The 17,006-nt window shown below is 44.0% G+C and overlaps 1 protein-coding gene across 2 annotated transcripts in view; it reads left to right on the forward strand.

Moving 5' to 3' along the window:
• Positions 1 to 17,006, forward strand: part of dock5 (dedicator of cytokinesis 5) — a 45,889-nt gene that overhangs the window by 12,372 nt on the left and 16,511 nt on the right. For both annotated transcript variants that reach the window (XM_004912550.4, XM_002932583.5), the window contains exons 4-24: positions 5,868 to 5,920; positions 7,376 to 7,472; positions 7,615 to 7,763; positions 8,179 to 8,314; positions 8,576 to 8,733; positions 10,233 to 10,314; positions 10,805 to 10,934; positions 11,021 to 11,093; positions 11,181 to 11,323; positions 11,647 to 11,772; positions 11,867 to 11,991; positions 12,286 to 12,384; positions 12,684 to 12,756; positions 12,896 to 12,999; positions 13,832 to 14,003; positions 14,524 to 14,621; positions 15,121 to 15,210; positions 15,332 to 15,432; positions 16,214 to 16,348; positions 16,551 to 16,662; positions 16,745 to 16,815. In XM_004912550.4, coding sequence (XP_004912607.1) covers positions 5,868 to 5,920; positions 7,376 to 7,472; positions 7,615 to 7,763; positions 8,179 to 8,314; positions 8,576 to 8,733; positions 10,233 to 10,314; positions 10,805 to 10,934; positions 11,021 to 11,093; positions 11,181 to 11,323; positions 11,647 to 11,772; positions 11,867 to 11,991; positions 12,286 to 12,384; positions 12,684 to 12,756; positions 12,896 to 12,999; positions 13,832 to 14,003; positions 14,524 to 14,621; positions 15,121 to 15,210; positions 15,332 to 15,432; positions 16,214 to 16,348; positions 16,551 to 16,662; positions 16,745 to 16,815 — 2,327 coding nt within the window. The remainder of the gene's footprint in view (positions 1 to 5,867; positions 5,921 to 7,375; positions 7,473 to 7,614; positions 7,764 to 8,178; positions 8,315 to 8,575; positions 8,734 to 10,232; positions 10,315 to 10,804; positions 10,935 to 11,020; positions 11,094 to 11,180; positions 11,324 to 11,646; positions 11,773 to 11,866; positions 11,992 to 12,285; positions 12,385 to 12,683; positions 12,757 to 12,895; positions 13,000 to 13,831; positions 14,004 to 14,523; positions 14,622 to 15,120; positions 15,211 to 15,331; positions 15,433 to 16,213; positions 16,349 to 16,550; positions 16,663 to 16,744; positions 16,816 to 17,006) is intronic.

Raw genomic sequence — 17,006 nt, forward strand, 5'->3', positions numbered from 1 at the left:
ACCTTGTACTTGATCCCAACTAAGATATAATTAATCCTTATTGGATGCAAAATAATCCTATTGGGTTTAATTAATGTTTTATTGATTTGATTGATTTTAGTAGACTTAAGGTATGGAGATCCAAATTACGGAAATACCCTTGGTCCCGAGCATTCTGGATAACGGGTCCTATACCTGTACCTTTCTCTACCAACCTATCTCTACCAGTCCCTCTCTCTCTCTACCAATCCCTCTTGCTTTCTATTCCTTACCTATTTTACTCTCTACCAATCCCTCTCACTCGCTAACAAACATTCTTGCTCTACCAAATTCTCTACCAATCTCTCTCTGTACAAATCTCTCTCTCACTCTATGAAATGTGGATATGGTAGAGTTTGGTTGCAGTTGGCGTGTTCCTGTTACCCTAGTTCCGACTCAGTATCTTTATTTCACTGATGACAAATGATGACTACTTTATAACCACACAGATATCCGTGGCGTGAGAAATTTTATTTCCCCTTTATTAAAACCCTTCTCCATTTATCTAAGGTTTAAAGGAGAACTCTAATGAATTAGAAACTAGCTGCTTTTTTTCCACCCAGTGTGTGTTCATGATAGTCCCATCTGGTTGTACTTCTTTTACAACAGCTTATTTTGCCAAGGGACACGGAGTAAGCCTGGATTTGCTGCTGCTGCTCATGCTCAGAGATGGCATTTGCTCACAAGAGAGGCTTTAAACAGGTTAAAATGCAGATTTGGGTTGTGATTCTGGGCTTTAGAAATTGGAAAGCGAGAAGAAATGTATCTTGAATTGTTTAGTTGGATCCGGTCGTACCTTCTGCAATTCTGGAAACTGATTGATCCGACAACGGTTCACAGCCAGTGCTTTAGAGGACTCCCAAAATGATGGCCGCAGGTGGAAGTGTGCTGACCTCGGAGAAAACAACTGTTCCACATAGCGTTGGGCATCTTACTGGTATTTGTATGCCAGGAATTCCTTAATGTAATTAGTTTAAAAGGAGTCAGACTGTCAGTGGAGCTTTAAATGTGCCCATTTTGGCCTGTAATTACATTGGTTGGTGCATAAACCCGCATCATTCATTTTCTTTCCTGGAGTCAGTCATTCCCATCCCTTTTTGTTGAAAATAACAACATTGGTGACGTGCAAATAAACACGCATAAAAGTTGAGCACTTTGATATATGAGAGTGAAAAAATGCAGAACCCCCAAAACAAAACCAGAATTACCCTCAGCTTGTTAAAGGGAAGTACCTTGGAACTGATTAAATTGGAGAGTTTGCATGCAAACACTGAGATTGTCAAAAACAGAACTAAATAATAAAGGGGAAATGCAACATTATAACATTATAGTATGTGGAACCGAGAAGAGCCTGGCTAAATACACCATTGTGTTATTCTGAGTATTCAGTTTGCACAATAGAAATAACAGTCTAAACCAACTGCCTGGTAATATGAAGCTATAGGCCACACATTGTATGCAAAGAACTAGTTTGGACAACATTGTGCTCACATTGAATCAGGATATTGACTGTGAGCAGTAATCAACCCACAATTGAGCCCTGTTATACCTGCATGGTGTCACTATTAAGCAGTGGGATATTACCATCTTGGAAGGAACTGTGGGATAGCAGGTATGATAGGGAAAGATGGTGCCTATAGTAGCAGTGGGGGATAATAGCCTCTGGGAAGGGACTGTGGCTGTGGGATAGCAGGTATAGTAGGGAGAGATGGTGCCTATAGTAGCAGTGGGGGATAATAGCCTCTGGGAAGGGACTGTGTCTGTGGGATAGCAGGTATAGTAGGGAGAGATGGTGCCTATAGTAGCAGTGGGGGGATAATAGCCTCTGGGAAGGGGCTGTGGGATAGCAGGTATAGTAGGGAGAAATGGTGCCTATAGTAGCAGTGGGGGGATAATAGCCTCTGGGAAGGTACTGTGGCTGTGGGATAGCAGGTATAATAGGGAGAGATGGTGCCTATAGTAGCAGTGGGGGGATAATAGCCTCTGGTAAGGGACTGTGGCTGTGGGATAGCAGGTATAGTAGGGAGAGATGGTGCCTATAGTAGCAGTGGGGGGATAATAGCCTCTGGGAAGGGGCTGTGGGATAGCAGGTATAGTAGGGAGAAATGGTGCCTATAGTAGCAGTGGGGGGATAATAGCCTCTGGGAAGGTACTGTGGCTGTGGGATAGCAGGTATAATAGGGAGAGATGGTGCCTATAGTAGCAGTGGGGGGATAATAGCCTCTGGGAAGGTGCTGTGGGATAGCAGGTATAGTAGGGAGAGATGGTGCCTATAGTAGCAGTGGGGGGATAATAGCCTCTGGGAAGGTGCTGTGGGATAGCAGGTATAGTAGGGAGAGATGGTGCCTATAGTAGCAGTAGGGGGATAATAGCCTCTGGGAAGGCACTGTGGCTGTGGGATAGCAGGTATAGTAGGGAGAGATGGTGCCTATAGTAGCAGTGGGGGGATAATAGCCTCTGGGAAGGGACTGTGGCTGTGGGATAGCAGGTATAGTAGGGAGAAATGGTGCCTATAGTAGCAGTGGGGGGGATAATAGCCTCTGGGAAGGTACTGTGGCTGTGGGATAGCAGGTATAATAGGGAGAGATGGTGCCTATAGTAGCAGTGGGGGGATAATAGCCTCTGGGAAGGTGCTGTGGGATAGCAGGTATAGTAGGGAGAGATGGTGCCTATAGTAGCAGTGGGGGGATAATAGCCTCTGGGAAGGTGCTGTGGGATAGCAGGTATAGTAGGGAGAGATGGTGCCTATAGTAGCAGTAGGGGGATAATAGCCTCTGGGAAGGCACTGTGGCTGTGGGATAGCAGGTATAGTAGGGAGAGATGGTGCCTATAGTAGCAGTGGGGGGATAATAGCCTCTGGGAAGGGACTGTGGCTGTGGGATAGCAGGTATAATAGGGAGAGATCGTGCCTATAGTAGCAGTGGGGGGATAATAGCCTCTGGGAAGGTGCTGTGGGATAGCAGGTATAGTAGGGAGAGATGGTGCCTATAGTAGCAGTAGGGGGATAATAGCCTCTGGGAAGGGACTGTGGCTGTGGGATAGCAGGTATAGTAGGGAGAGATGGTGCCTATAGTAGCAGTGGGGGGATAATAGCCTCTGGGAAGGTACTGTGGCTGTGGGATTGCAGGTATAATAGGGAGAGATCGTGCCTATAGTAGCAGTGGGGGGATAATAGCCTCTGGGAAGGTGCTGTGGGATAGCAGGTATAGTAGGGAGAGATGGTGCCTATAGTAGCAGTAGGGGGATAATAGCCTCTGGGAAGGGACTGTGGCTGTGGGATAGCAGGTATAGTAGGGAGAGATGGTGCCTATAGTAGCAGTGGGATAATAGCCTCTGGGAAGGGACTGTGGCTGTGGGATAGCAGGTATAGTAGGGATAGATGGTGCCTATAGTAGCAGTGGGGGGATAATAGCCTCTGGGAAGGGACTGTGGCTGTGGGATAGCAGGTATAGTAGGGAGAGATGGTGCCTATAGTAGCAGTGGGGGGATAATAGCCTCTGGGAAGGGACTGTGGCTGTGGGATAGCAGGTATAGTAGGGAGAGATGGTGCCTATAGTAGCAGTAGGGGGATAATAGCCTCTGGGAAGGGACTGTGGCTGTGGGATAGCAGGTATAGTAGGGAGAGATGGTGCCCATAGTAGCAGTGGGGGGATAATAGCCTCTGGGAAGGGACTGGGGCTGTGAGATAGCAGGTATAGTAGGGAGAGATGGTGCCTATAGTAGCAGTGGGGGGATAATAGCCTCTGGGAAGGGACTGCGGCTGTGGGATAGCAGATATAGTAGGGAGAGATGGTGCCTATAGTAGCAGTGGGAGGATAATAGCCTCTGGGAAGGGACTGGGGCTGTGGGATAGCAGGTATAGTAGGGAGAGATGGTGCCTATGGTTACAGTGGGGGGATAATAGCCTCTGGGAAGGGACTTGGGCTGTGGGATAGCAGGTATAGTAGGGAGAGATGGTGCCCATAGTAGCAGTGAGATAATAGCCTCTGGGAAGGGACTGTGGCTGTGGGATAGCAGGTATAGTAGGGAGAGATGGTGCCCATAGTAGCAGTGAGATAATAGCCTCTGGGAAGGGACTGGGGCTGTGTGATAGCGGGTATAGTAGGGAGAGATGGTGCCTATAGTAGCAGTGGGGGGATAATAGCCTCTGGGAAGGGACTGTGGCTGTGGGATAGCAGGTATTAAAAAAACATGTTTCTGCCATGACAACAGCGAACTGATACATTTTTGGGCATATTTATTATAGTGTGTAAGCCAACATAACTGGTGATGTTGGCTTACACGCACATGCCCCTTTGCGTCTCAGTACACTAATGTAGGCAGGAATGACTTTGTTTACTGCTGTTGGGACAGGCAGAAAATTCCACTGGTATAGGACATTGGACTTAGGATCCATTCCATGGCAGATGGCTCTGTAGGGTCCCCTTCCCCTGCACTGCATTACACAATATACAGACTGTGGCAGACCACTGGGGGTACTGCCTGGATACGGTTGATGGAAGTTGGATTCATTTTCCCTAAAGTGACAGTTTGCTGGTATTGCTTATTGTGTGTATGTGCTTCTACTGTGTGAATGGGAGCAGCCATATTGTGTCTTGGCAATTCCATAGGTGATGGTGCAGCAAAACACGATTATTTTCTGTGTCACACCACACATGCTAATCCAATGATTATATCCATGAATCTGAGCTGAAACAGGCAGACCAGTTGGGCAGGTGAATCCTGCCTGACAGATAGCAACCCCCTGTATGTTCCAGTCACTCCTCAGAGCCCTGTGGCTGCAGGCTTGTTTCTGTTAAGGTTCCTGAAGCCCGCAGGCCCCACATCTGATCCCCACAGACTGTACAGACAGTACGGGAGGCTATGGGGAGGCAGAACTCCCGCAGCAATACTTTTAACTAATAATACTATTAACCAGGAACTTATAGAGTTTTCAGGTGGCAGATCAAGTAATACCAGAATCCAGCATTAGGTTTTATTAAACGGCCCCTGGCAGAACTGAGCAGATCAGTGGCCCCATAGATATACAAAGCCAGGCCATTCATTTGGCAACTCTAAATTGCAGAGTGACAGTTTGGCACATGTATGGCTGTATGAGGCATATTCCCAGCCAGCTGCTTTGCAGTAATCATTTATATAAATGCCCAGGCCCATCTGTGCAGCAACTGCTAAAATGCTGCTACATAGTAATCCTAAGTATTGGTGCAGTGACATTCTGTGTGTCCTTTCAGGGCAATACGTGAAATAATCCTGTGCATGTGTGCATTGCCCTTTGGGGCAGATTTATGAGCATAGGTGCAAAATTGCAAAAGAGCAGTTACTTGTATCAACCAATTGGCGTTATGCTTTCTTTTTCTAATTGCTGATTAGTTATTGGCAACTCTATGCCTTCAGCTATGTTTGTAAATCAGCATAGGTGCAAAATTGCAAAAGAGCAGTTACCTGTAGCAACCAATCGGCGTTATGCTTTCTTTTTCTAATGGCTGATTAGTTATTGGCAACTGCTTGCCTGTAGCTATGTTTGTAAATCAGCCCCTCTGTGTTGCACAGCAGTGAATGAAATCATATTTTTGTGGTAAATCAGAGGAATAAGTGCAGTAACCCTGTGCATGCTGGTGCAGAGCAACAAGTGCCATATAAAGTGGCTGGGCAGGGGAGTGCAGAATCTGTGTGCTGGCTGGCTGGGCCAGGGGAGTATGGGCAGTAACCCTGTATGTGCTGTTACAGAGTAGGGTACACACAGTAATCCTCTCTATGCTGAGTAATGACATCGGACTGTGTACAGAGTTTGCATTCCTTCATTTGTGTTTCAGCAGCGGACTTATTGACTTTGCTTTTTTCTCCCCCAGGGTATATTTCCATCTACCTATGTTCATGTGAAGGAGGTGACTGAGGATAAAGGGTAAGCGGAGTTTGCATTGGGCAATGTGTGTGCACGTGTGAGAGACTGTAGCTGTTGTCAGAGCATGTGTGTGACTACGTAATGCACAGATACATTATAAGCCTGACGTGCACATTCAGCCGGGGATTAACTGCCCTTCCTTGTATTATGTACATAAAGAGGACCTGTCACCCTAAGAAATCATTTCAATTCCATGTTAGTTGAGCAAATAAACTTTACTTAAACTATATAAATTATTTAAATTGTGTTTCCTTTAGACTTGGAATTCACAATGACAGCAAGCAGGGAGGTGCCATTTTGTGGGCACTGTTATTGAGGCAAGCTTTGTATCACCCCAAAATCTTGTGATTGAGCCATCTGGGGGACATCTAGGAAGTACTGAATGGAAAGTCAAAAGTAATTGTAATGAAAAAAAAAAAAAAAATTTCAATTAGAACATTTTAGCTGTCGGTCATATATTCGCTGCGCTGCCCCACCTCTATGCCTCAGGCATTTAGAGGTGGGGGAAGGATTATGATTGATAGCCCATATTTTAAAATACATTTATTACAGGACTTTTGTTATACAGCTTTTTATGTGTGTGACAGGTCCCCCTTTAAGCACTTACTGAATATCACTTGCTCATTGCACTGAAGATCCTTCCATCCCCTGTGTTTGAAATACTATTGGGTTACATCTGTTAGTGTCAGATACCTGTCCTTTGTTTTGGGTTGATGTTCCTGCTTGAAATAAATGGCTTCTTTGATAATATTTAGTATACAGCCCTGCCCCCACCCCCGCATGAACTATACAAACTGTTCTCATCTTGCCTCCATATAAACATATTGTGCCAATAAATCAGTTTTTGATTTGTGGCTTAATCAGTTTGAAAGAACTCAACGCCAAGAGTTTATAACTTTATATAAATAACTGATTTCTGTAGCTGTTCCCAGATCAGCAGCCAGTTAGAACCTATAATGTCCGCAAATCAATACGCAGCTTTCTTCTTATCTTCTCCAATCACACTCTATCATACTTGCCCCACTTATTGACTATACAGACCATGGCATAGACAGCTCTACCTATGAACACATACATTGCTGCACTCTGCTCCTTGCCTTGGTTAAAAATATCTGACGCAAGGTAGCCCTGTGCCGTAGGCACCCAGTAAGTTCAGGGCTCTGCTACTTCGTCTGAATGATGTCCAGTTTAGGGAGTGGTATGAGGGATGCCTAGGTCCCTACTACCACCTGACATTTCACACCTTGTTGCACTGCATAAGTTTGGTGTTCCTAGCACCCGTATTATGCACCTTGCCGCAGATGATAAATGATGGCTATTGAGATTTAGTGACTTGGCAATGAAAAGGCAGCCCTTAGATTACCCTGCATCTCTTATCCCTACTTGTGTTAGATGTTGTTTCTGATGCCATATAATAGATCATTGACCGACATTGGCTTCCCACTGTTTTTGCAGGCTCCATGATCAGGCAGTGCCCAGTGAGCTGCCCCTGGTACAAGAGCTTACTGCCACCTTGCGAGAATGGGGAAATCTTTGGCACTCTCTCTTTGTGGTAAGATTAGTATCAAGAAAAATTATTTAAATTCATGACTGTTAAACTACTCCTCCCAGCGAACTCCATTAGGTTTTTGGGGAAGCTGGGAATTGTAGAACATGGCAGCTGCATGGCCTAATGTGTCATCTATTTTCTTTAGCACAACAGCCGGCTGCAGTTCAGCCAGATACAAGAAATGATGTTCCTGCTGATGGAATGGCGCTCGCAGATCTTATCGGGAACCCTGCCCAAGGACGACCTGGCCGAATTGAGGAAGAAAGTGACAGCAAAGATTGACTACGGCAACCGGTATGGAGCAATGAACTGGAATAAAAGTGAGAAATGAAACAAGAGCAAGTTGGATGCTAGATTATTTTATAATAATAATTGAGGCATTCAGTGCTCCTTAGGCCAGTTGTGCTTGCTCTGATTTAGCTCAGGTTAATTCAGTCCTGTGAGCAGTTTAATGCTCAATTTGTCCATGTAACACCTTTCTAATGCTTTGTTTGCTACAGGGTTGTGTAACCCTTCTAAATGGTCAAATTCTGTGATTGGATATAAAGCAGGTGCAACCCTTATTCTAATTCTCCGATTGGCCAAGCTTATTAATGGGGCTGCTGTCTCGTGGAAACCATTGCCAGAATTTAGTGCCAACTTTAGTTCCACTTGAATGACAATTGCTTAATTTCTCCCACTGTATTTACCGTTTGTCTGACCTTTCCAGCATCCTTGGGTTGGACCTGGTAGTAAGAGATGAGAATGGAAACATCCTGGATCCCGATGAAACCAGCATCATCACGCTGTATCGCTCCCATGAATCTGCGTCTCGGCGGATTGATGAACGAATTCAGGAGGAGAAGGTAAAGCAGGCACCCCTGAACCTACAGTCTTACAACTCCCAGCATCCCATTGTCAGCCTTTGTCACTTGCATGAACTCAGAGCTTCCCCATCTTTTCTGAAAACCTGCAAAGCGAGTATGTTTGCCAGATACTATAAATACCTTTCATTATTCTCGGCACCTATGTGCAAAATAGCTGCCCATGTTGTGTTTGTATACAGAGATCCATGTAGGCTTAGTGACTCCTCCTCCTCACTGTTCCCCCTCTCTTTCCCCTCTCAGTCCCAACTGCAGCCTCTGGATTCCAGGAGTTCTGCCATTCTGCACATGGCCCACACCTACAGTCTTTACGTGAACCTCAAGAACTTTGTGTGTAATATGGGGGAGGATGCTGAGCTGCTCATGAGTCTCTACGACCCAGATGACTCCCGCTTTATCAGGTCAGTGTGTGACTGTTCTGTGCAAGCAATAATTCAGCACACAGGTAGGATGATGGAAGAATGGCAAACTTCAGTGCCAAGGCATCACTGGCCTATAAGTCTCTCTTTTTAACTCAGTCTGTTGTGGTTTTGGTACCTGCCTACAGGTGTAGGGCATTTAGGGAGAGACCGGTGATAAGGGTGGAATGTCATTTTCTACCTGAGATAGCTCAGTGTAATAGGATGCCCTTATATCTTTGCATCATTTTATTCTAGTGACTGAATGACCAACACCAAAAAGGTACCTATTGGGCATAAATAAATACATGACTATTGAAATACCTGTTCCCTCTATGGCTGCATCCATCTTTGTGTGCCTGTATGTGTACATATACTTTGCCAAAATAACCAGCTGGAACAGACCTTTACTATATTTTTTTTTAGGTCTTTTCAAAAAAAGTTATACAACAGCCGTAATATTCTGCTCAAGCATTTCTCTAATGTCCTTTGGGGGACACAGGAACCACTGGATTAAGCTCCTCCCACTAGGCAGGACACTGACAACCAAAAGAAAACTCCTCCTCCCCTTATATATAAATATATATATATATATATATATATATATATATATATACAGTATACTGTCCGAGTTATACATTTTCTAGGCGATACTGAGTGAGAAGGGTTAAGCAGAGGGGATATATAGTTGGATGTGCCCTGCCTCCTGGTGGGAAGGGCTTAACCAGTGGTTCCTGTGTCTCCCAAATTACTAGAGAGAAAAGATTTAACGGTAAAAAAAACTTGTTTTCCTGTTCAGAGTTTTCTGTTTTCATTGGTCTCTTCCCTATAAATCTCTTTGTATCTGGTGAGCCTGAGTCACTTAGTACCAACGTCATGGCAAACAGTTGCTGATTCCGTGCCAGTAGGCCAAGATCCAGTTATTGTCTTTCCTTGTTTGTGTTCTGCTTTGCTTCCTACGCTCTTGGCTTGTGTGGGCCTGGGCACTGTAGTTGATAAGTCATAGATGGAGCCATACTGAACCATGGGACACAGAGGTTTCAGTGCATCAAAGATTTAGGGGGGCCTTAGTCAGTTTTTTGGTTGCTGGAGTTAGTGGTCTCCTACAACCAGACGGCATTTTCAGTTGCAGGCTCACATTGAAAAATCAATCAGATATCTATTGGACAGGTTAGAAATGAAGATGGAAGAGGAGTGCAGCGGTGTGTTGTTGCTGTCCTCACCCAATGGCTCTGCACTGGCCCTTATTAGGATTCACCTGTTGGCTTGGACCACCCTGATTTGGCCAAGTGCTTTGGTGGCTGAATTGAGTAAAGATCCTCTCCTATGGTGGGCTTGCCAAATGCACAATTCTTACTGTGTAGAACCTGTATAGTGCAGGAGTATACCAGATAATTAGCTGGCTACATGGAAGAAGGTGGATAGCACTGCTCCAAAACTTGTTTCTTAGTGATCAGGAATTCAAGCTCTCAAATGTGCCTTTTTTATTGGTTGGCTTGCAGTGAGAATTTCCTGGTGCGATGGGGCAGTTCTGGGATGCCAAAGGATATTGAAAAACTCAACAATTTACCAGCTGTGTTCACAGTAAGTTTGGTGCTACCCTTTAGGCTTTCCTTCAGCTTCAGTCTCTCTTTATCTCTTTGAGGCCAGGCTTCTCCTTTGTGCATGCAAGTTCCCTGTTATTTGCTATTGACCTCTCAACCTTTCCTGTTCTGTTCCCCTCAACGTACTCTCTTTCTCCTCAGCCTTCTCTCCCCTTCACCCTCTCTCCTCCACCCTCTCTCCTCATCCTTCTCTCTCCCCCCTCAACCTTCTCTTTCTCTTCGACCTTCTCTCCCCTCAACACTCTCTCTCCTCAACCCTCTCTATCTCCCTCCTCAACCCTCTCTATCTCCCTCCTCAACCAACTCTCTCTCTCTCTCTCTCTCTCTCTCTCTCGATCTTATATCTCTCTCTCTATCTCCATGACATTCCCTGTTCTCCTCAACCTTCCCCCCCCTCTCTCTCTTAACCTTTGAATTGTGATCAGTCCCCACCACTCAGCTCTGACCTGTCAACCCTGTACTTCTCCCAGGACCTCAGCTGTTCCGATTTGATTCGTCCCAGGATCAGCCTTGTATGCCAGATTGTGCGTGTGGGACACATGGAGTTGAAGGATGGCAAGAAGCACACGTGTGGTCTCAGACGGCCCTTTGGGGTGGCAGGTAAGGCAAAGTAGCAAATTTATGGTGAGACTCCTATTGATTTCCTATTGTCCATTTACATTGTTAAACTCTGTATCTTTTCTCAGTGATGGATATTTCTGATGTGATTCATGGGAAAGTGGATGATGAGGAGAAGCAACATTTCATCCCCTTTCAGCAGTGAGTAAGAACCAGTGACCTTATGCAGTGGGCAGTGATTTATCTGCACTGTAGTGTTTATACAGCACCTCTTTTGCTTACCTACAGAATGAATAAGGAAAACTTGATCAGTCAGCGGCAACTCATAATGTCTCCTCTGATGGCCTCTCGTGCAATAGCAGAGAACGAGCCGCTGACTGCTATCTACAACAAGGTGATCGCGGCCAAAGAAGTGAACCACAAGGGGCAGGGTATGAATGACATACTGCTGGCAGACACCGCAAAGCACCAGAAAGTGAACTGCTATATGGGCAATACCATCTCTCTAGAGTGATAAATCATAGTAATTGGCCCATTTTGCATCAGAGCAGAATCCCTCATCAACCAGTCACAGCTTTTATTATTTTAATCTAAATCCTCACCCAAAAATAGTTGACTGGTTGCCCTATGCATGTCCTTGTGTTGTGACACGGGCTTATGGGATGCGGTAATAGACCTTTCTATCCAACTAAAGAAACCCAGATATGATAGTGGTTTTATTGACGTATGCTGAGCTTTCTTGTTATACCCTCAGGACTTTGGATTTCCCTGAAGCTTCTGCCTGGGGATCTGGCACAGGTGCAGAAGGAATATTCTCACCTTGTGGATCGATCTAGTGCTGTAGCTCGGAAAATGGGATTCCCAGAGATCATTCTTCCTGGTAGGTGATACTAGGGTCTTGTAAAGCATGTGACAGAGAGAAGGCAAGACGTGCCCACAGGAGAAGTATCCATATCTCAAACTGATCTTTGCAGGAGATGTTCGGAATGATATATATATCACACTAATCCAGGGGGAGTTTGACAAGGGCAAAAAGAAGACCCCTAAAAATGTGGAAGTCACACTATCTGTGCATGATCCAGACGGTGCCCTAATAGAGGTAATACCTCACACCCACCTATAATGATATACAGTATAAGTCATGTCTTATGTATATTCATGGGCTCTATATCTCTGCCATTCTGAGGTTTGGTTCTCTAAATGGCTTCCATCCAAAAGAAAGATATGATGAGTTCCATTTGGGCACCAAATCTTCATTACTGTTGTTAAGATTCTTCATGCATGATAAGCAAGTGGAATAGAGATGCATGTACCCCAACCCTCTTCTAACCAGTTTAGTATATGGTGGTGATTAGCATTCATCTCTTCTAAGAAGTTCCTTTATAATCCCTAGAAAGCGATCCATCCTGGAGCCGGGCACGAGGGCCTTACCGAATATAAATCAGTTGTATATTACCAGGTGAAACAGCCATGTTGGTATGAGACTGTCAAGGTGAGTGCAGTGTTTCTGGTGTATTCACCTGTCTCCCTCAGCGTTTTGTCTTTAACATCTTGCACCCTTATATTCTCCTATACTCTTAATTAATGAACATTCACCAAACCTTTCTTTCTGCATCATCTTATTTATCATTTTATTCACCACAGTCTCCAGCCCTTGCAACTTCGAATTTCCCATAATGCACCTATTCTATACCTCCTACTCCTTTCCCACAATGCACCTGTTGCTTCCATACATTTCCCATACCCAGTATTTTTCACTCATTTGGCACCTGTATTTGTTGACCAACACAGGTCTCGATCCCCATTGAAGACGTCAGTCATTGCCACCTGCGTTTCACTTTTCGGCATCGATCTTCTCAGGAATGTAAGCACTTCTTTATTTTTCTACCTTTGTTCTACTGTATCAACATAAGCCAGGAGAGGGAACCATTACAGTTACTGTGTGCAAGGGTGCTGGTTTTATTCATATCAGTCATCTCACTATTATTCTTATCTTCTCCTAGCTCGAGATAAATCTGAAAAGGTGTTTGGCATGGGCTTTGTCAGGCTGATGAACCCAGATGGAACGACGCTTAGAGACCGAATCCATGATCTCATTATTTATAAGGTGAAAATATTTGCCTTTTATAGAGCATGGGTGGGGGTGGTGGTATATCTGACACTGCAGTGTAGATGATTAAACTGTTATCAGTTAATTCTGTGAGAATCTATATAACTTCCCTTGTGGTTTTCAGTTCCCCATTGATTTAATGGCCTCCGAAAGGAGGGATGGTGTGGGATTTAAAACAACATCCTTGTATCTGGGTGTGGTGGGGGAGTTTCCATTGGTGCAGGGTTGTCAGGTGCTTCCCCCCAGTGGAATATATAATAAGGGGCAATAAGAACAGAATGAAGTTCTCTTCAATCTCTCTCATGGAGGAGGGTGGATAGTGCCATGATCCAGGGTCCCCAGGGAATAGTTTCTCCCGGTGTTAAGACCAGACTCAGTGGAAGTCTGCAAAGATGGGCTAATTCATAAAGGCTATTGGTAGGCCAAAACCTATATGTAATTGCTCTAGAAGTGAAAAATTAGAAGACTTTTAATCCATTAAGGAGTTTAGGTAGTACTTGGGGGGGTACTACCTCACTGACGTATGTAGACTCTGCTCTGCATGCCATTATCATGAACACGCTGGTTGTGTGGCATCTCTGTCATTAAGGTTTCAGATATTGTGTGATTCTAGGACAGCAAGTCCTTTGTCTCCATTACCCTAATAATGTTAATTCTAGAGTGTTGTATGTGCGGTTAGATCGATTGGTTTGTGCACATTCCAGTCAAGTCCATCCAATTAGTGATGACATTGAGGTTAGTAGCAATTTTGCCTTTCCTGCTTGTACCCAAGTCTCTGCATATTTATTCCCAAAAGCAACATTTAAGATAAGTAATTTGGACTTTGCAGGGTGACAGCAAGAAATCTGATGATGCTAAGCTTTATTTGTTGCTGCCGGGTACTAAAGAGGAGGAGGATGAAGATGGCAGGTCACAAAGGGGTCATTCAGCCAGTATTACTCCAACCAAGGACAGCTTCCAAATCGGCACTCTCATCTGTTCCACCAAGCTCACCCAAAATGGTGAGGAGATGGCTCTAACCCATACACTTAAGGTGCCATTGCTATATTGCCTGCTAGAGTTGAGATATTCTCTGCTGCATATAACAAGTACTATGTCAGTATGGTTCTAATACCAAGGCCTTGTATTTACATGGATCGGAATGCACAGACCTGCGCCAAAACATCAGCTTCAGTAGCTTGTAAAAGGTGCCTTCTTCCCATATTTCACTTGGCAGAGAAATTCATGATACCTGTCTCTTCTAGAATGCTATTTGAATGAATGGGAATTGCCAGTCACTCATTAGAATCTTTTCTGGCATCCTATCTTTGCTGTTGACAGGCAGTTTCCATTGATATCAATGGCAGGGGGCACAGAGCAGAGCAATAGAATTTAAATGCTTGTGCGTACAGAACCAGGTATATCTGACTGGTCGTCTTGGCATTAATAGGCAAATATGTGCCATGTGCATGGGCGCACTTATTTTGAGCCCAGACCTGCTGCTTTCCTTTCAATAATCTCTTCCTATATTCCTTTCCTTAGTGGATTTACTTGGCCTTCTAAACTGGCGCTCAAATTCCAGGCCAGTCTCCCAAGCGCTGCGCAAGCTGATGGAAGTGGATGGGGGTGAGATCATGAAGGTAATCTAAATGGCACACTGTATTATTTAGTGAATTAGGGCCACTTACCCTTCTAATAATGTTAGCCTTGGTTGCTAGGCCACATAGCCCAAAAACTGAGGCTAAAAAAGGCTTTGGATTAAACAAGAGTAACTGAGTGCAGAACAGAATATGTGAGCAGACTTTTATAGACACAGGGAGACCCAACCACAGGGATATATGTTGGTTTGCAATTCATAAAGACTGAATAAAAGGTTTTGTGCCCCTTTAATTACTTCTGCCTTTATACCTTATATACTGTATAAGCAGACTGACTTCCCGTTCTCACCCTTAATAATATTATTATTAACATTTATTTATAAAGCGGCAACATATTCCGCAGCGCTGTACAATAAGTGGGTTTCATACATTGGACATACAGAGTAACATATAAAGCAATCAGTAACCGATACAAGAGGTGAAGAGGGCCCTGCCCAAAAGAGCTTACAATCTACAATATCTCCACTCTCTTTCCCTTTAGTTCCTCCAAGATACTTTGGATGCTCTTTTTAACATCATGATGGAGACCCCAGACAAGGAGAGCTGTGATGTTCTTGTGTTTGATGCCCTGGTGAGCTACCAGTCTGTGCTTTCTACATGTTATTCTATCCTCTTGGTACCCTCCTTGTCTTGCCATTTTCTCTGTTATTCTGCTTTTCTTCATGTATCTCTTTTCTTTCACTTTTCTCTAGGTGTTTATTATATCACTGATTGCAGATATTAAGTTCCAGCACTTTAACCCTGTCCTAGAGACGTATATCACAAAGCATTTCAGCACCACGTTGGCTTATGAGTAAGTTAGTTGGTTCTTTTGGGCGGTGAGTTGGCCAGATTTAATTTAAAGATTTAATTACTGTAAAGATGTTTTAAGCTAATGAATAATTTATTGATGCTTTTGGTTCGATATCTTTGTAGCAAGGAAGCAAATGTAGTCTGGAGGAATAGTATAGAGATGATGTGCCTCCATGCACAGAACTTTCTATATCTGCCCTATGGCATATAGAGTTTCACCGCAAGTCTCACCCTAATTGACCTTCAAAGTAGGTTTTAAGCGTATTTAAGATGTCAAATTGGTATATTTTCCAAATCCTACCCTAAGTGGTGTTCTTACTTAGCAACTCCAGTGCTGCTCCAGCCCCCCCAGAGATTGTAAATCTCTGCATTTAGTCCCTTTGTGATCTTGGCTGACACACTCATACTTCATATACTTAGGGGGTGGAAGGATTGTTCACCTTGCCAGGCTTAATTTGCTGATGAGCTTCTAAAATAGTGTCTGGGTTTCCAGCCTCATTAATGAGATATATATATATATATATATATATATATATATATATATATATATATATATATATATATATATATATTATAAATAATATGAAATGGCTTGCTCAATATCAAAGTGCCACATCAATATGACGACTTATGTTCTAGATCTTATGTACAGACCTTCAGACAGTGGTGAATTAGCTAAGAATTGTGGGTGGTTGGACAGCCCTGTGCTAGGCTAGATAAAGGTTCCTCTTGATATCCCTTAAAGCAAACATTAACCTTGTCTTCTTTTTCCTCCCTCTTAGGAGGTTAATAAAGGTCCTTAGTTGGTACGTGAGAAGTGCGGATGATCCCTGCCGTCAAGAAATGCTGTTCTCTTCCCTCAAAGCCATAAAATACCTGTTCAGATTTATTGTCCAATCACGTATCTTGTACCTGAGGTAAGGATTATAACTGCAATGTCTGCCCATGTTGTGCTGCATTTTACACTTTAATGCCCCCATATTTCTATTAAACAGGTGCTATAGATTACTTGAAGGTCAACTTTGGGTCTGTGGGGCCTCTAGTTGGGACAGTTCTGCTCTTATCGTTGTTGATACACGGAATCTTTTTCTCAGTTTGCCCTTGACCTTTCTGTTTTAGGTTTTATGGTCAGGGCGAGGGCCGGGATCAGTTCAACGATTCAATTCGCCAGCTCTTTCTGTCTCTGAATGAACTGATGGACCGACCGCTGGACAAGGCTGTGAAGATAAAGGTCAGTTTCTCATAATAGGGATGCCAAGCTTCCTATCTCAGACAGGGCCAAATGTGCTCAGTGCTGTCCTACTGTCTTACAGGCTGCTGCTCTTAAATACCTGCCTGGGATCATAAACGACCTGAAAACTGTCTTCGACCCAGTGGAACTCAGGTAAGATAAAATGCACATCACACCTTAACAGTGTATTATTTAACTGTATACTCATACACAGACTTAAAGTAACAAATGCCCCATATGGATAACCTAAAACCACCTTAACAGTGGTCTCTCCTCAACTATTGCTCCATGTGGCACAGTCCAGGCTCCATTTCTTACATAAACCCTCCAGATAGTAGAGGTCA

This window comes from Xenopus tropicalis, chromosome 3, assembly GCF_000004195.4.
Source record: "Xenopus tropicalis strain Nigerian chromosome 3, UCB_Xtro_10.0, whole genome shotgun sequence".
NCBI lineage: Eukaryota > Metazoa > Chordata > Amphibia > Anura > Pipidae > Xenopus > Xenopus tropicalis.